Source organism: Peromyscus maniculatus, chromosome 22, assembly GCF_049852395.1.
Source record: "Peromyscus maniculatus bairdii isolate BWxNUB_F1_BW_parent chromosome 22, HU_Pman_BW_mat_3.1, whole genome shotgun sequence".
NCBI classification, from domain to species: Eukaryota; Metazoa; Chordata; class Mammalia; order Rodentia; family Cricetidae; genus Peromyscus; species Peromyscus maniculatus.
Window position 1 is genome coordinate 2,560,297 of NC_134873.1, and position 18,412 is coordinate 2,578,708.

The 18,412-nt window shown below is 59.6% G+C and overlaps 1 protein-coding gene across 6 annotated transcripts; it reads right to left on the reverse strand.

Moving 5' to 3' along the window:
- Window positions 1–1,124: 1,124 nt before the first annotated feature.
- LOC102909172 (ankyrin repeat domain-containing protein 24) lies at window positions 1,125–14,823 on the reverse strand. Of its 6 annotated transcripts, XM_076558658.1 has the most exons (22): window positions 14,761–14,823; window positions 13,700–13,786; window positions 13,457–13,587; window positions 13,295–13,383; window positions 12,724–12,788; window positions 11,989–12,046; window positions 10,610–10,680; window positions 10,353–10,459; window positions 9,985–10,172; window positions 9,386–9,423; window positions 8,820–8,900; window positions 8,603–8,739; window positions 8,198–8,291; window positions 7,887–7,931; window positions 7,654–7,752; window positions 6,513–6,585; window positions 6,165–6,283; window positions 4,599–6,065; window positions 3,381–3,548; window positions 2,251–2,376; window positions 1,834–1,899; window positions 1,125–1,577 (listed from the first exon to the last, which is right to left on the reverse strand). In XM_076558658.1, the coding sequence occupies exons 1-22, from the start codon at window positions 14,797–14,799 to the stop codon at window positions 1,500–1,502; spliced, it is 3,426 nt and encodes a 1,141-aa protein (XP_076414773.1). In that variant the 5' UTR covers window positions 14,800–14,823; the 3' UTR covers window positions 1,125–1,499. The 6 variants fall into 6 exon arrangements, with proteins under 6 accessions (XP_076414773.1, XP_042122768.2, XP_015852348.2 ...); XM_042266834.2 differs by lacking the exons at window positions 3,381–3,548; window positions 8,198–8,291 and having other exon boundaries at window positions 8,603–8,710; XM_015996862.3 differs by lacking the exons at window positions 8,198–8,291; window positions 13,700–13,786 and having other exon boundaries at window positions 8,603–8,710; window positions 14,761–14,800.
- Window positions 14,824–18,412: the final 3,589 nt, after the last annotated feature.

The following is an 18,412-nucleotide window of genomic DNA, read 5'->3' on the forward strand; positions in this document are numbered from 1 at the left end:
TTGCTCTGATTGGTTGATAAGTAAAGCTGCATTGGCCTATGGCAGGGCAGGATGGAGCCAGGTGGGAAAATCCAAGAGAGACAGTGAGAGAAGAAAGGCGAGTCAGGGGAGACACCAAACGGACATCCAAGGATCAACACGTAATGGGACGCAGATAAAGCCACGGAACACGTGCAGATACACAGATTAATAAAAATGGGTTAGGATGAAGGAGCTAGTTAGCAAGAAGCCTGCCATAGGCCACACTTGGTGATTAATATAAGCCTCTGAGTGATCATTTTATAAGCAGCTGCAGGACCTCAGGGATGGGCGGGACACCAGAAAACTTCCAGCTACCTTCTTTTTTTTTTTGGTTTTGGTTTTAGAGAAAGGCTTTCTTTGTGCAGCCTTGGCTGTCCTCGTGTGACCTTTCTTAACCCTCTGACATTATATTGTCAGGGGCTCTGAATAAAGTTGGCTATTGCATTAGATTTCAGCCCACCTAAAATATTAGCTCCATTGTCCCAAGTCTCACTGCCTCTAGCTCAGTGGCAGAGCTCCACCCTGGCCACACCCCCAGCCCCTCACTGGGGATTCTGGGCGGGGCTCCACCCTGGCCACACCCCCAGCCCCTCACTGGGGATTCTAGGCGGGGCTCCACCCTGACCACGCCCCCAGCCCCACACTGGGGAATTATAGGCGGGGCTCCACCCTGACCACGCCCCCAGACCCTCACTGGGGAATTCTAGGCGGGGCTCCACCCTGACCACGCCCCCAGACCCTCACTGGGGATTCTAGGCGGGGCTCCACCTGACCACGCCCCCAGCCCCTCACTGGGGATTCTGGGCGGGGCTCCACCCTGACCACGCCCCCAGTCCCCTCACTGGGGGATTCTGGGCGGGGCTCCGCCCTGACCACGCCCCCAGCCCCTCACTGGGGGATTCTGGGCAGGGCTCCACCCTGACCACGCCCCCAGCCCCCACTGGGGATTCTAGGTGGTGCTCCACCCCGACCACGACCCTAGCCCCTCACTGGGGCTTCTGGGCGGGGCTCCACCCTGACCACGCCCCCAGCCCCTCACTGGGGGATTCTAGGTGGGGGCTTTACCCCTGAGCCACAGCACTATTTCCTGGTTTCTTAAAATATCGCATTGCACTCATATTTATTGCCATAACTGTGTTTTGGGTCCAGCATATCAGACTCTCTTCTGAACTCCCCTGCCCCATCCCTGCCCTCACTGTGTGTCCCACACTGGTTATGTCTCCCTCTTGCAGTGAGCTTATTATACTGCCGGCTGGATGGCTGTGACGTAGGTGGCGTTTTGCTAGTTGTAACGTATCAGATGGGAAGTGTTGGAAGCCGTGGAGTGATGGGTCAGCTGGGCGCCATTGGTGAGGTCCCAGGCTGTCCTCCCAGTGCATGATGAGTCCACTCATCACCCTGCGGGAATGGGGAAGGTGGTCTCTGTAGCTTCAGCTTGCAGAGGTGAAGGATGGAGACCGAACGGCTGAGCTGTGTCCTCAGCGGCCCTGAGCCTGTAGCCGCTGCATCTGCAGGATCTGGCTGAGAATGCACTGCACGTCCTCATCCATCTGTCCCTGTGGTGGGGTAGAGGGTTGACAGAGGCAGAGACAAACCCTGCTGCACCAGCAGGGTGCTCCCCTGTGCCCTAGAAATCCCCCTACTCAAACCCAAGGGGGTCAACACTTCACGAGACAGGTCTGTACACAGAGATGTTCCCAGAACCCACAAGCCTGTCCCAAAAGGAAGGGGAAACTGAGGCCCAGGTGGTGGCAGAGGAATGATGAAGCCAGCTTGGCACCCTGAGATGGAGTCCAGAGGCAGGGGACTCACCTGCATGGCATACAGGAGATGAGTGCGGTATAGAGTCACCACAGCACCGTGTTCCCGGGCCTCCTCCTGTGGACACGGGAGAGAGAGACAGAGAGGGATCTGATGCTCAAGGTCAGCCTGGGCCACATGAGACCCTGGCTCAAAAGAAAGGTGGAGAGGGAGGGAGGGAGGGGAGGGGGAGGGGGCAGAAGGAGAGGAATGGGAAGAGAATTTGGAAGGTGAGGCCCATCCACAGCGAGACATACCCACATACCTCCATCTGAGGTAAAACCCCACGTTCAGTGGGCACTGATGCCTGAGCCAGGGGAGTGACCCTGAGGGGCCCTGACCAGCCTGGGTCCTGCCAGCCGTCCCCGTCTGTACCCTGACTGCCCCATCTGCGGCTCCCATCACCCCTCCCCGGCCGCAGAGTGGCACCTCCATCCGCTGCTGCATCGCTGCCACCTGGCTGCGCAGGGCTTCCTCCTTGGAGCTGGCAGGGGCTGCCTGCTGCATCTTCAGAGACTCCTTCAGTGTGAAGACTTCTTTGGACAGTTCTGTGATCTGGAGGGGTGGGGGAACTCCGTGAGCAGCCAGGCAGGGACCAGGGACCTCTGCACCTCCACTGAGCAGCTTGGTAAAGGGTCACTGATTTGGGCCAGGAGCTGAGCTGACTGGGAATTGTACTTATAAAGCCAAAGGGCTGAAGACGGTCCTGAGTTTTCAAATGTTTGGGGAGAAAAAAAAAAAGAAACCCAAAGAGAGACCTATTTTGTGACCCTTGAAGGGATTCCAAATCACATTTGGATGTCCATCAATAAAGTTTTATCGACACATGGCCCTGTCTGCTCACAGCAAACAGGAAGCAGACAACCCACAGCTCAGCAAATACTTTGCCTTTTTGGCCCTTCATAGAAAAACACCCTGCTCTTCCGGTCGCTGTTGGCCCATCCGGGGAACACTAGGACCTGGAACTGATGCTCAGTAACCCACTGGATTTTAATCTCACGTTATGGGATGCCCAAGGATGACCTGTGACCTCCACACATGCACATGCACACGAAGACCACACCGAGAAAAAGACACGACTGTGGGCCGTGAGATGATTCTGTGGGTAACGGCACATGCTGACCAGGCTGTGTCTCTACTGAGTTCATTCCCTGGGACCCACATGCTTGAAGGAGAAAACAGGTGCAGGCAAGTTGTCCTCTGACCTCCACACATGCACGCCCCAGACCCCAAGTAAAGAAGTACATTTAATTTAAAAAATCTCCTAAAAGTTACAGGTGGGAAATCTGGGTTGGACTCTCAGCTTATGATCCGTTTAGTGGCGTGACCCTGTGTGGGTGGATTTGCCTCTCTGTTCCTGTTACTTCAGATGGATAATTAGAACCGTGAGCGGGCCACACCGGTTACCATGGTTACAGCGGCCCGTTGGAGCATCCTCTGTGTCTGACTTCCCATGTGATAAACGGGCTGGTTTCACCAGACAGTGGCGCCTAGAAGGTTCTTCCGTTCTGTGTAACCTCGGCTGAGTGGGCCCCAACAGTGAGCAGGGGGGAACCCACCTTCTTGTCCTTCTCCTTGGCCTTGTCCAGGGCCTCCTGGGCACGGCTCTGGGCCTGGCGTGCCCTCTCGGCCTCTGTACGAAGCCCCCGGAGCTGCTGCTCGGCCCTGGCCAGCTGGGCCTCGGCCGCGTGCCTCTCGCTCTTCATAAACAGTGCCTCACGCTGCACCTGCGGCCCAAGCCCACGAGTGACTCTCGGGACATTTAGACCCCAGAGAGGCTTGGATCCTGGGGCTCTCCCCACCCTTCCATGCTGAGCTGATGGCTTTCCACCTCCAGGAAGGTTCTGAATCCCCACCCGACCCTAGGAAGGTCCTGCCCTGCCATGCACCTCTGCTTCCTAGCTGTGTGTAGCCGGACGGCAGTTAAGCCTCTCTGGTCCTAGCTTCCACACTCGGTGGTGCAAACCTGAGGTCCAGGTACTCAGGGGGGCTGGGGCAGGAGCATCAGGAGTTTGAGGGCTACATGTGAGTTCAAGGTCAGCCCACACAACTGAGAGCGACTGCCTCCAAACACATACACACTCTCCCTTGCAAGGGAGGTTTTTGTTTGCATTTTGTTTTGTTTTGTTTGTGACAGACTTCCTTGCGGGGCCCTGCATCACCAAGTCTGCTCTATCAATCTTTTCAGCTCAGATGGGTCTCAGGGGGTACAGTGCCAGCCCAGCATGCACGAGTCCACTGTATAAACAGGTCGGGCTGAGACCTGTCATCCCTATAATTAGGAGGTGGAGGCAGGAGGGTCATGAGTTCAAGGTCAGTCTGGACTACTTGAGTCTCTGTTATAAAAAACAAAACCCCAAAAAGCAATGGGGAAGAAAAGAAAGACCAGGGCTCGGGCTGGCTCAGCCGGTAAAGGCGCGTGCAGCCAAGCCTGACAGCCTTGGTTAGGTCCTCGGGACCCACTCGGTGGAAGGAGAGGACTGGGTCCCACAGGCTGCCATCTGACCTTTCCACCACACTGTGTGTGCACCCACAAAAGACGCACGAATTAAATCAAAACAGAAATACCGAGGGCTGGAGAAATGGCAAAGCGGTTAGCGCACCAACTGCTCCTGCACAAGACCAAGGTTCGGTTCCCAGCACCCACATCGCGACTCACGTCCAGAGTTCCAGCGGATCGGACGCCCTCTTCCGGCCTCGCGGGCACAGCGCATGTGCGGAGACGCCCACGCCCACGCGGAGAGACCCGGCAAGGGCGGCCTGGCACGGGCGCTCACCTGGAAGACCTCGGCGCTCGTCTTCTCGTGCTTGCGCGCCAGCTCCGCCAGCTGCGCCTGCAGGCGGGTCACGTGGTCGCGCAGCGCGCCCAGCGCCTGCTCGTGCTCGGCCGCGGGCACCGAGGCCCCGCGCGTGCGCTCCAGCTCCTCGCGGGCGGCGTCCAGGGCGGCGCGGAGGTCGGCGGCCCGAGCCTCGGAGGCCGACAGCGCTTGGCGCAGCTCGGCCGCCTCCGCGCGCGCGTGCTCGCCCGTGGCCGTGGCCGTGGCCAGCAGCTCCCGCAGCGCCTCCAGCTCGCGGCTCCGCCCCCGGGCCGCCTCCTCGGCCTCCGCCTCGGCCTCCGCGAACCGGCCCCGGGCGGCCTCCAGCTCGGCCTCCGCCTCCCGCTCCCGCTGGCGCAGCGCCTCCTCCAGGCCGCGGATCCGGGTCTCCAGCTCGGCCTGCAGCTCCGCCGCCGCCGCCCCCGGGTGCAGGGCCGCGGTGCAGGGGCCGTCTGGGCGGGTGGCCTCCGCTTCCGTGGCCTGCAGCCCTATGGCCTCGGCTTCGTCGGCCTCCGTCACCGTGGCCTGCGCTCCTGTGGTGTCTGTGGCTTGTGCCCCCGTGGCCTCCAGGGTGGTGGCATGAGCTCCGGTAGCCTCTGCGCCCTTGGCCTCTGTCACCGTGGCCTGCGCCCCGGTGGCGTCCACTCCTGTGTCCTCTGTCACCATGGCCTGCACCCCCGTGACCTTCACTCCTATGACCTCCGCCACTGTGGCCTGCACTCCCGTGGTCTTCACTGCCACAGCCTCTGCTGCCGTGGCCTGAACTCCGGTATCCCGCAGTTCTGTGGCCTTCACTACCGTGGCCTCTACCCCGGGGGCCTCCGTGTTTCTAATCCCTGTCCCCGTGAGCCCATCCTGCACCCCGTGCTCTCCATTAGCCTGCGTTCCTGGATTCTCCTTCACTCCTGGGACTTCCGCCGCCACCGGCTCACGTTCAGCATTCACGTCTAGGGCCACGGCCACGGTGCTTCCAGGGTCCACGACCTGCACGGCCACTCCATCTTTCCCCGTGGCCTCTGAGCCTGCAGCCGCGGGCTCTCTGGGTGCCACTTCTGAAGCTCTGGCTTCCGTGTTCCCGACGCCCACGGAGCCTCCTGCTTGGGGTTCGGTGCCATTGGCTGTGGTTTCTGGATACGTGGTGCCGTTGAGCTCCGGGACACTGGGTCCGTTCTGGGAGGTGGTGCCCTTGTCCTTGCTCTCCTTGTGAGCTGTGTCTTCTGCCCCGGGACCCCTGGTCACCTCCCGCTGCTGCTGCTGCTGCTGCTGCTGCTGCTGCTGCTGCTGCTGCAGCGCATGCATGGCCTCTTCGTGCTGCCTCCGGAGCTGCTCGAGCTCTGCCCTCAGGGAGTCATACAAGACCAGAGGGACTACCTCAGGCTGACTGTCTTCCGCCATCTGCACCTCGTCCTTCTCAAACTCCTCAAGGATCTGGGGATGGGGAGGCAGGCGGGCTAAGAGGCAGCCTTACCATGTTCCCCGCCCACACCCAGGTCCCCCAGAGCTGTGCACTGCCTCAGTTTCCCCCACCTGGACCTTCTCCAGCAGCTCCTGGTTCTGCCTGGTGAGCCGAGCCACCTGCTCCTGAAGGGATGCCACCAGCTCCTCGGCCGGCGGCCGGAGAGGCTTTGACAACAAAGCATCCGCTCCTGGCGGGGTCAGGGAGAGCCCTGAGTCGGGCTGGGAGCACACGCCATCAGGGACAGGGGTCAGCACACACCATTCAGCGGGGAGCCAGCACCGCCTCAGGCAGGCGGGGGCACTCACAGTGCATGTGCCACACCCCTCCGTGCGAGGTCATGGCTCTGTCCTCCCCACGCCTCAGAATCCCAGATGGGCAGCATTGGGGGGGGTACGGGAGGGGGGGTCAGAACTCACCTGGAAAGTCAGGCATCTCACCCTCCTCGTCCTGCAGGGTGGCCACGTCATAGCTGGTGTTCTCTCTCTCGTTCTAGGTGTGTGGTTCAAAGTCGACCTTCAGGTCCTGCCCCTTGATACCCCCATCCCCTCCCAAATCTGGGGTGTTCATAGATCTACCCAACACCCTGGAGACCCCCAACTGGTTGTGGCTTTATTCACTGGGCATCCAACATGCCCTTCCACGTTCTACTACGATGCCAGCGTGGACCAGGGCCTCTGCGCATGCACTTACCACCGAGTGACATTCCTAGCATATGATCAAGGCTGTGGGTTTGAATCCCAGCACCTTCCCAATAGAGGATCCTCTCTATGCATGTTTGTGTAATTACTCACTTATATTTTATCACGTGTGTGTGTGTGTGTGTGTGTGTGTGTGTGTGCGTGCGCGCGCGCGCACGGGCATGCACACAGGCCACGGTGCATAGGTGGCAGGCAGAGAACAACATGAGATTTGGTTCTCTCCTTCCAGCGTGTGGGGAAGTGAACTCGGGTCAGCAGGGTGAGCAGCAGGCCACATCACCAGCTAGTCTGTCTCGCTGATTCCAATTATTGCACATTTTGAGCAGTATGTGGGTGCAGGGATGCGAACCGTGTGTGACTGGAAGATTTAGGCCTCTGGGGCATGTGGGATGCGTGCGGTGGCCATCTCTGCATGTTTGGAGAAATCTTCATAGCTATGTGGGTTTGCGGAAGTCATGTGTGGCCGGTACATTGTGGATGCACCGTGGTGTCTGGATGAAGCTCTGGCACCTCAAAGGATCCCACCTGACACTCACCGACATTCGTGCTCCACTTGTCAAGCCCCGCCCACCCATCCTGGCTCCACCCACCCCTGCCATGGTCCTTCCCGTTCCTTGCAGTGGCCCCGCCCCCTGCCCCTCCCAGCCCTGGGTCCACACACTCTGATGATGCCCACCCCAGCCCCACCTTGCCCTTGTCCTCAGACTTTCCACACACCCCTACTCCCATTCCAGACTCCAACCCCACCCAGCCTCTGGCCCCTGCCCCTTTCTTTGACCCCAGCCTGTCCAGCTTCCTGCCCTGTCCACTCAGCAGCACCCCAGCCCCTCTGGCCCCGCCCTCCCGGGCTCCCGCTCACCTCCAGCAGGGACAGGCGGCTCTGCAGACTCTCCACCTCCCGGCCCAGGCTCTCCTTCTCCTCCTGCCTCTCCGCCAGCAGCTGCTGCAGCTCCTGCACCTGCAGAGTCGACATCAGCACTTAAGGACCTGACGACCCCGGACCCGAGGTCCCTGGACCCTGGGATCCGAGGGCCCTGGACCCTGCAATCCGAGGACCCTGGACTCTGCCAAGCACCGGCCCTCCCCACCTACCTGCCTCTCCAGGCTGTGCACCGAGCTGGCCTCTGCTTCCAGGGGCTGCGGGTAGAAGTGGTTGGGACTGGATGGAGCAGGACCGAGCTGGAGAGCCACGCACCACCTAGTTTCTGGCAGCCGTGACTCTGTTCTCCACATACACTGAGCACCTACTGTGTGCTGCTCTGAATGAGCGTTCATGCTGTGTGCCAGGCCCCATTCTGTTCTCTCACCCACTCACTCAAGGTGTGTTAGCCCGGTGCCTGCTCCATAGCAGACCCTGTTCCAGGCCATTCATTCATTCACTCATTCATTCATTCACTCCTCACCATGGGCCAGTCATCCATGCAGGATTCATCCACCCTGAGCTTGGCACCTTCCCCCGAGCCTGCCCTCAGGGGCATGCCTTTGAGTGGTGGAGCTCTGTGGTGGAAATGAAGGGAGAAGGGAGCTGAAAACGAGGGTACGATTTCCAATAAGGTGGGCTGGGGAGATGTCGTCGGTAACAAGCAGAGACTGTGAGGAAGGGAGCCTTGGGGACAGCTGGACAGTGCAATTCTGTACTGCAAACACCATGTGCAAAGGCCCTGGGGTAGGACGGGCCTGGCATGTGGAAGGCCGGTGAGGGGCCGAGTGTCTGGAGCAGAGGGAGAAGGAAGGGGAGGACGGAAGCGGGTGGTGTCCCAAGAAATAGCTTCCCCACGCCCAGACCGCAGGCCTCGCAGCCTCCTGACCTCCCTTCTCCTCCGTTCCTTGTGCTGTTCCAGCCCCCGGATCTTCTGTAGCAGCCGGCCCCTCTCTTGGCGCAGACGTACAATCTCCTCATAAGCATCCTGATCGTCCTGTCTCCTCCCCACCAAGGGAAGCCACTCTAGGTGAGGTCTCCGGGGCTGCACCATCCTGAGCGTGAGGCAGAGCCCCCTCCCACCCCAGGCCACCCCCATCTCTTACGGGAACCGGCGCGCTGGCTGGAGGCTGGGGTGCCTTCCGCTTCTTGGGGGCCCCTCGCTTTTCATGGCTGGACACCGAGTTCTGGTGTGGGCACAGAGGGATGTAGGACCGGAGGCCTGTGTCAGGATCCACTCAGGGATTCCACTGTGACCAGGACCCCCAGCCCTCAGCTCCCCCCGACTTCCTGTGATGGACCCCGAGTCCACCCTATCCATCCTATCTGCCACTATTCGCTGAGCACCCTTTCCCTGGCTCCACTGTCCTCTGTGACATTTTCTATGCCCTGTGAAGCCTCAGACACAGAAGACGCGGGGCGGGGCGGGGCGTGGAAAGTGGCCAGGCTCGTTTCCCTCTGTCTGGATCGGCTCTTAGCAGCTCCCATGCAGGCCCGGCGGTCCCGGTGTGTAGGATTGCTGGTATTCACGTGACCGCCACTGGGTGGCAGCAGATCCCGGAGGAGAGGTGACAGAGTGGCTGTCTCTTCCTTTGGGGGTGGGGCGGGGAATGGGGGAGTGTGTGCATGGGGCAGGGGCAGGGACTGTCCCGCCTTCCCTCCGGACTCCTACCTGAGACGAGGCCTCTCCGGAGTCATCCTCTAGGGAGGCTGGCGGAGAGGGAGAGCAGAGTCAGGGACCAGTTCTGCGTTCTCAGCTCCAGGACAGCCCCCGGCCAGCCCGGGGTACTCAGGGGGCTTCCCAAGCACTAGTGCTTTTTGTTGTTGTTCTGAAGGGGGGGGCTCACTCTGCAGCCCAGGCTAGCCTCAAACTCAGATCTGAGTGCTCTAGTCTCCCGGTCAGGCACCACAAAGCCCAGCCTCTGAATCGGGGACTTTAAGGTAGAAACCTACAGAGGTGGGATCTGTGTCGGGAGAGCCTCAAAACTCTCAGAGACTCAAGGCAGGGCATCTTCCAAGTTGGGGGTGGGGTGGGGTGGGTTGTCACCTGTTTGGAAAGGCAGTCTCCATACTAAGGGGGACCCAAGAAACCCCAGTGAACCTCAGACCACTCTTAAGTCCTCTGGAGCTCCTTGAAACTGCCCTGAGCAGGGCAAGCATGAAAATTTTCATGACCCAGCAGACTGGGGGACCTTGAAACTATCAGTAACAAGCAAATAAGAGGATGATCAGAAACCGCCTAGAAGGAGATGGGGGGCGGGGCTTGCACACCACTGGGAGGTGAAGGGCGCTGCGCAGACTCCTGCAGAAGCTGCAAGATGAGTTTGTCCCCGGTCAGGGCTCCGTAGTGAGTGGCGTCCTGGCCCAGTGCATCAGTGATGCCCGGCTGGGCTCCACCCTGCAGGAGGACCTCAACGGTCTCGGGGCTGGCCCCCTCACATGCCAGCATCAAGGCCGTCCTGTGGACGGAAAGGGGCTGCTGAGGGGGCAGAGGCTTGTCCCCAACCCCCTGAACCCTTCTCTACACCCAGGCCAGGAAGATTAAAAAGAGGCTCCCTAGGTCCCCAGCTCAGAGAGGTCCAGATACCTGCTCCAGGTCACACAGCCTATGACGGAAGGGTTGGGGGGGAGGGACTCACCTGCCTTGCAGGTCCTGGTCATCTGCTGCAGCCCCCTGCTGTAGGAGGAGGCGGCACAGGTCTGTGTGACACATCTGGGCGGCTATCATGAGGGGCGTGGCACCCGACTGGGAGGGAGGATGCGACGGCGGCGTGAGTGATGGCTGCCCTGGAGTCTCACCCCACGCTTCGCAGGTGAAGCCTGGGAAGCCGCCCCTGCTGGCCGCCGACCGCAGGGGTCGTACTGTACCCCCCCCCCCAAGACCCCAGCAGCTCACCCGATCCCGGGGGTTCAGGTGTGCCTTGAAAGAGCAGAGCAGCTTCGAGCAGGACAGACAACCACCAGACGCTGGGAAAGACGGATGAGAGAGTTGGTGGGAGAGGCAGCTGCCTGCTACTACATACACCTTAGTGTTGGGGTGTCGGCCTGTAGCCTGGGCCGGGCTGGAACTCACTCTGCAGTGTGGCGCCTGACACCGGTCACGCCGGCAGCCGGGAGGCCTAGGCACCTTAGGGGCCAGCCTGGGCTACAGAATGAGACCACGCCTCCACTAAAACCTCAGGGCCGGAGCGATGGTTCAGTGGTTAGAGCGCTGGCTGCTGTTGCATAGGACCTGGGTTTGGTTCCCAGCACCCACAAGGCAGCTCCTAATCATCTATCACTCCAGTTCCGGAGGACCCGATGCCCCCTTCTGGCCTAGCACGGACATACATGCAAGCAAAACACTCGTACCCATAAAAAAAAAAATTAAATACATTTTTTTAAAAAAAAAAAATTAAAATTGCCAGGTGGTAGTGGCGCACGCCTTTAATCCCAGCACTCAGAAGGCAGAGGCAGGAGGATCTCAGTGAGTTCGAGGCCAGCCTGGGCTACAGAGTGAGTTCCAGGACAGGCACCAAAACTACACAGAGAAACCCTGTCTTGAAAAACTAAATAAATAAATAGTTTAAAATTAAACAAAAACCACTTTGAAAAAAGTGGGCCAGGAAGATGGCTCAGCTGGTCAAGGCGTTTGCTGCCAAGCTACTGACCTGAGTTCAGTCCCCAGGACACACCTGCCGCGCGAGAACCCACTCCCAGAAGTCACCCTCCGATTCCCACACAAGCACTGTGACACAGATGTCCCCACCCCCACAATAAACAAACAAATGCAATTTCTTTTTTTAAGACATCCCTAGAGTACCTGTGGGCATGGACACCACCTGATGGGGCCACTCTACCTGGGGACTTAGTGACTAACACCCCCAGAGCAAATCCAAGTGCTGTCCCCTGGAGCAGGAGGTTCTGCTTGGAGGTCCTGCAGGCCTGGACCCCTGCGCTCCTGGGTTCCAGTAATCAGTGAGGGGCTGGGGGCGTGGTCAGGGTGGAGCCCCGCCCAGAATCCCCCAGTGAGGGGCTGGGGGCGTGGTCAGGGTGGAGCCCCGCCCAGAATCCCCCAGTGAGGGGCTGGGGGCGTGGTCAGGGTGGAGCCCCGCCCAGAATCCCCAGTGAGGGGCTGGGGGCGTGGTCAGGGTGGAGCCCCGCCTAGAACCCCCAGTGAGGGGCTGGAGGCGTGGTCAGGGTGGAGCCCCGCCCAGAATCCCCAGTGAGGGGCTGGGGGCGTGGTCCACTGGCAGAGAGCCGTCCTTGAATTTGGGAGGCCCTGGCTGCACCCACCTGCATGGTGAAGGGCTGTCCACCCACTGCTGTCCTCAATGTCCACCGCGCAGGAAGCCTGGGAAGGAGTGACAGGTAATGTCATCTCTATTTCCTGAGTGACTGATTTCCCCAGCCCTCCCCGCTCCCTGGGGCTCTGCTGTTATCTCAGGCTCTTTTCTTTACGTTTCTATTGCCTTTGTCTCTGTGTGTGTGCTCGCTGGCACTCCGCACAGAAGACAACCTGTGGGAGTCTGGTCTTTCCGTCCATGTGGTTCCCAGAGAACAAAATCAGGTCGTCAAGCTTGGAGCAAGTGCTTTCGCCTGCTGAGACATCTCTCTGGCCCACATACTCATTATTTTTAAGATCTATTTTTAATTTTGCGTGAGATCTGTGTCTGTCTGTCTGTCTGCCTGTCTGTGTGCACATGAGTGCCTGAGAAAACCAGAAGGGGGTGTAGGGTCCCCGGGAGCTGGAGTCACAGATGGCTGTGAGCCTCCATGAGGGTGCTGGGATTCAAATCCTGGTCCTCTATGAGAGCAGCCAGTGCTCTAACCACTGGGCAACCTCTCCAGCCCCTCCGGCTCTTTCTCTCCCCTTCCCCATCTTCCTTCCCTGAGAACCCATCTTCCAGCCCCCCAGGTGACCCTACTCTGATGACAGTAAACAGAAGGGACAGGGCTGGGGGACCAGGAGCAGCTGGGGTTTGGGGAAGTAGCTGGAGTTCCGTGTGGACAGAGAAGGGGCATCAGGACCTCCAAGAGTTGCTTCAGGCACTCAGGATGCCCATACTTGGCTGCCAGGTGGAGGGCATTGTAACCTGAAGGGAGAAGAGACGGGAAGTGTCCTCCAGGTGCCTCCCAGGCCTGAACTGCCAAACTCAGCTGCTTCTTAAAACCAGCTGTTCTCATAGACCTTTCTGTGGCTGTCTGTTGTCTTTCCGCACAGGGTCTCATTATGCAGCCCAGGCTGGCCTGGAACTCACAGAAACCGCCTGCCTCTGCCACCCAGATGCTGGGATTAAAGGGTTTTTTAATTTTTTGTTTTTGACAAAGTCTCACATAGCCCAGGCTGGCCTCCAGTTCATAGACAGCTGAGGATCACTTGAATTCCCGATCCTTGTGCGGCCACACAAAGTGCTGGGATGACAGGTGTGTGCCAGCGGTGCAGAGGATGGACCCAGGACCTGCCCCGTGTCTGGTGAGTGTCCTACTCACTGAGCTACAGCCTCAATCTGGACAGTGAGGTCCTACAGTTGGCCCTGTGGTCCCTGCTCTGGACAGCTGAGCACCCCTGCCGTCCACCCAGCAGCAGGTCCGGAAGTACCTGCTCCGTCTGTGCTCATGACGTCTGAGCCTTGAGCGAGCATCACCTCCAGACAGCCCGCCGCACCCCTCATGGCCGCCAAGTGGAACCTGGAGGGGTAGGTTGGGGGTCATTCCCAGAAGAGTGTCCGAAGCCACCCGGTCCCAGGGCTTGGGCACTCACGCAGACTTGCCCTCGGGGTCCAGTTTTGTGGGCACCAGCCCTTTGTGAGCGATCAACGAGGCCACTCTGGCCACATCGTTGTTCTCCACGGCCTGGAGCAGGCGCTGGTCACTTTTGCCCCAGTCTTGGCCCTGCGGTGGCACACCCAAAGGTGCGTGGGACTGAGTGGGTCACTGTCCCCTCCCCACCAAGAAACAAGGGCAGTTGCTCTGGGCTCTCACCCACCCACTCCTGGGCACTTGCCTGGCGCCTGCCTCTTGCTGCGGGTTTCGGGATAGGGCACGGGCCACAGGGCGGGCAGGAGCCGAGGTCGGTGGGGCTGAGCCGGAGCTGTGGGGTAGGTGGTCCTGGCTGGGGGCCTCGAGACAGCGTCTCTGAAATCTGCATCCCCCAGCGTGTGTCTGCAGGCCCACTACCAGGCGCCTTCCAAATGCCAATCCTCAAACCAACTCCCCTCATTGTGCCCTAAGCCAAAGCCAGTCTTGTAAGACAGCGTCCCACCTTTTTTATTTTTTTAAGCAGCATCTATGTAGATCAGGCTAGCCTAACTCACAGAGCCAGGCCCGCTGCCTCTGCCCCCACACTGCTGGGATTAAAGGCAGGTCTCCACTGCCCCAGTTCTGTTTTTGGTTTCTGAGGCAGGGTCCGGAGTCCTGTAGCCCAAGGCTGGCTTTAAACTCCCTGTGAGCCAAGGATGACCTTGAATTCCTGATCTTCCTGCCTCCCCCTCCCTCCCCAAGGCTGGGATGACAGGTGTGGACCATCTCACCTGGTCCACATAGTGCTGGGGAGGGAAGCCGGGGCTTTGTGGGTGCTAAGCTTGACCATTGACCCGCCGCCCCGCCCCTCGTCCACGGTTATTTTACTGTCTTTTAAGTTTTTGGGGACAGGGTCTCATGATGTGGTCGGGCAGCCTCAAATTAAGGACACCTAATGACACTGCTACCTCAGCCTCCGAATGCTGGGGTGACCAGCCTTTCCCAAACCACCACCCCCCGCCCCGCCCTTCACAACCGCTCTGCCAAGGTCCCATCGTCCCCCGTGGCATTAAGGCCTGGCCCGCAGAGCTGCAGCCGCAAATGTTCCTGAACTCCCTGCCCAGGAGCGTGGCTGTCCCCAAGTCCCTGCGCGCAGTGTCCTCCGACACCTGCGTCCCGCGACGCCCGGCTGACACCGCGCCCGCACAGAGGCCCTGGGCCCGGTCCTGCACGTCTGCCCCGCGCCCTGCAGCTGCCCCAGCCCCGGCCCCCGCCGAGCATCTTCCCGGGAAGGAGGGGAAGGCGCAGAGCGACCCAAATGCCTACCGCGAAGGAGGCGGCTGCGCACAGGCACAGCTGCTTCATGGCGAATGGGTGGGGACAGGACCAGGCCAGACCACGCCCACCTCCCCAGGACTGGTGGCCCCGCTCTCCTCCTCGGGCACAGGCCCCTCCCACCTCTCCCCCAAGCTCAGCACCTCCCCCACCCCTCACCAGGCTGTTCCCCGCCTGGCAGGTGGCCCGTCGTTCATTCACCCATCATCTCAGAGTCGTCTACTCATTCATCATACACTCAGGCCTATCTTTTCATTCATTCGTTCACGCATTCATTCTCTCCGACACTCATTGACACATTTGTTAATCTTCTCATTCACCTTTTCATTCTCTCGTTCATTTCCTCACGGCCCACCCCACCCCCCATTCACTGACCCATCTTTTCCTGGGCACACGCCGCGGCTCACTCATCCTTCCCCACACTCACACATCCTCCCACCCACTCACCCCTCGGGCCCACCCGTCCATCCATCCATCATTTGCTTCCCTCCAGCGGCTCTCACTCACCTGCCCCGCCACTATCCACCTATGGGCCTGACCTATGCCTCACCGGCTGGGGCCTCGGCCCTCCTCACATGCGCAGTGGGTTTCAGACACAGAGCTGGAGGGCCATGCTGAGCTGGACGAACCACCCCGCCTGGCACACAGCGAGAACACAGTGAAAGCTGCGCCTCACTCACCCAGCACAAGAAGCGGGGCCTGCGCACATCTTTAGATCAACTGAAAGAAAGGGGCGCCTGTCCCGCTTTGGCACGCAGGACCCACAGAGGCACCCCACGACCTGCCGCTCGGGGAGGACGGGCAGAGTAGTGGGCACCACGTCGCCACCGCGGGCAGAGGGCTCTGCTGTTCAGCATTTATTGAGTGACTTACTGGATGCCTTGGAGACTCGGAGCCAACGCAAGCCCTTTCTGGCTCTGTGGCTTCTGTGCGTGTAGTTGGCACTATGGAAGATGTCTGACACACGACGGGAACTGTGAGATGAGGTGGAGTTCCCAGACAGGCAAGAACTTGGGTGACGTGAGGAGCTCACCAGTCACCTTGCACAGTTACAAATGTGGTTTCCCTAAGAAGCGAGTCCTGCCTCCCTGTCCCTCAACACTGGGCACTGGGTTGGCGCGTCATCCTCTGTGGGGAGTCCTAGCACACGCTCGCATATGCTAGCACACACACACACACACCACACACACACACACACACCACACACACACACACACACCACACACACACACACACACGTGCCAACTTGTGTATGTGTGTGTGTGTGAGAAAGAGAGAGAGAGAGAGACGAGAGAGAGAGAGAGAGAGACGAGAGAGAGAGAGAGAGAGAGAGAGAGAGAGAGAGAGAGAACAGAGCCGAGCATGGTGGCGCAAGCCTTTAATCCTTTAATCCCAGAACTAGAAAGGCAGAGGCAGGTAATCTCTGGTAGTTCAAGGCCAGCCTGGGCTACAAGGTCAGGACCAGCAAATCTGGAGGGATTTTCCTCAAATAAAGCCAGAAGGTTAGCGAGGGGGGCCCAGATAAGGTAGTTCTCATTCTACACAAGGGAAACCCAGGCCCACAGCCTGCTGCGCCCTTGCTGGAGCTTGGCTGGACAGCGTAGGGACGCCTGCTGGGATGCAGCCTGGCGCTTGGCCACCCCAGGAGGAAGCCCAGAAGCCCAGGGCGCCAGGGAGGTCTCCAAGGCAGCCACGGGTATTCTCTTTCTTCCCTCGGGGCTGCTTTGACAAAAGCGGAGCCTCACTCTGGCTGCAGCCAGGAAACCGGATAAGGGCGGGCAGGGGCCGGCCAGGCCTCCCATCTGCTGCCCAGGCTGGCCCAGCGCCCCCGCCCCTCCCACCCTGATGCGGCCCCTTCAGCCCCCCGCGGAACACACCCACGTCCCATCCCAAGCTAGGTATCTCTCAGCAGGGGTGGGCCGCAAGATTTCGAAATAATTCAGCTTTTAAAATAGGGGGGTCTTTTTTTCCAGACAGAATTTCTCTGTGTAGCCCAGGCTGGCCTGGAACTCACTCTGTAGCCCAGGCTGACCTCGAACTCACAGAGATCCTCCTGCCTCTGCCTCCCAGGTGCTGGGATTAAAGGCGTGCGCTATCACAGCTGGCCCAATTCAGCTTTTCAAAAAGTATTTTCTCCTTTAAAAATTACATTGATTAGCCGGGCAGTGGTGGCACACGTCTTTAATCCCAGCACTCGGGAGGCAGAGCCAGGTGGATCTCTGTGAGTTCGAGGCCAGCATGGGCTACAGAGTGAGATCCAGGAAAGGCGCAAAGCTACACAGAGAAACCCTGTCTCGAAAAATAAAAAAAAAAATTAAAAAAAAAAAAAAAAAAACAACCAAAAATTACATTGATGGGGGGTGTGAGCACAGGTACGTGGAGGCAGAGGTCAGAGGACACCTCTGTGGGGTCATTTTCTACCCTCCACCAGCGGGTTCTGGGACTCAAACTCAGGAAAGGTGGCTCAGAGGTTAGTGCACCGGCAGCCCCTGCAGAGGACCCGGCTGGGTTCCCAGCACCCACCCGGGGCTCACAACCTCCTGTGACTCCAGTTCTGGGGACCCGACGCCCCCTTCTGGCCCCCGCAGGTACTGCACACAGGTGGTGCGCAGCCCTCGATGCAGGCAACTCTGGTTTACACAGAAAACGCTTGGCTGCAAGCGCCATTCCCCCCTGAGCCATCTTGCCAGCCCATTACTCGGCTTTTGCAGTGAGCGGGTTTCCAACTGGCTGTGGTTCCCAGGGATTCTGTGGAAAGCGTATCTGAGGAACTGAGGGACCAGGCAGAAACTATTAGGAAGCCAGCCCAGCCTTACAGTGCAGGAAAGTGACCTCTCTCTGTCTCTGTCTCCCCTCCCTCCCTCCCTCCACACCCACAGATGCCCAGCCCCCACAGGAGGCTGGACGCTGCCGAGCTGTGTGACTTGGAGCAGCTTCCACACCCTCTCTGAGCCTCCCTTCTCTCAAAGGCAGACAACATAAGCTCATTCCTTGAAGAACCGGTGTGAGGTTGGGATTGGGGCTCACGGGGAAGAGCACTCGGGAACCCCCCTGGAATCGCGGGATTCAGATAAAAACAGGGGTGGGAAGAGTCTGGAGGCATCTCACTGACGCCTCGCCAGCATGTGCAAAGGCCCTGCTTCGCACGGTGACCACTGTGACCCGGACTGGGGGTGGGAGAGCAGAGCCATGTCGGGGGTTAGCATGTGGTTAGCAGAAAAAAAACATGGGGTGGGGGGAGGGGGCGCTAAAGGCGGAGCCCTGGGTTCTGAGCTCCAGCAGGAGGTGGGACCGAGAGCTCACGCCCTCCCCAGGCCTGCAGACTCACCTCCGTCTTCTTGAACCGTGCCCGGAGGGTCTTCATCACGCCGGCTGGGGGAAGGGGTGGGTGGAGTGAGGGAGGGTGCTGGGGCCGTCACCGCAGCACCCTGCACAGCACCCTGCACAGCACCCTGCACAGCACCCTGCACAGCGCCCTGCACAGCACGGCCTCTGAGCTCATCTCACACTGCCAGCCCCCGCCCGGGCAGATCTGCTACCCTCTCTGCTGTGTGTCCCCATGCAGGTTACTTGCCCTCTCTGAGAACTGTCCTCAACTGTAAACAGAGGAGATAATCCCTCCTTGGGCCGGTAGCTGTGAGTA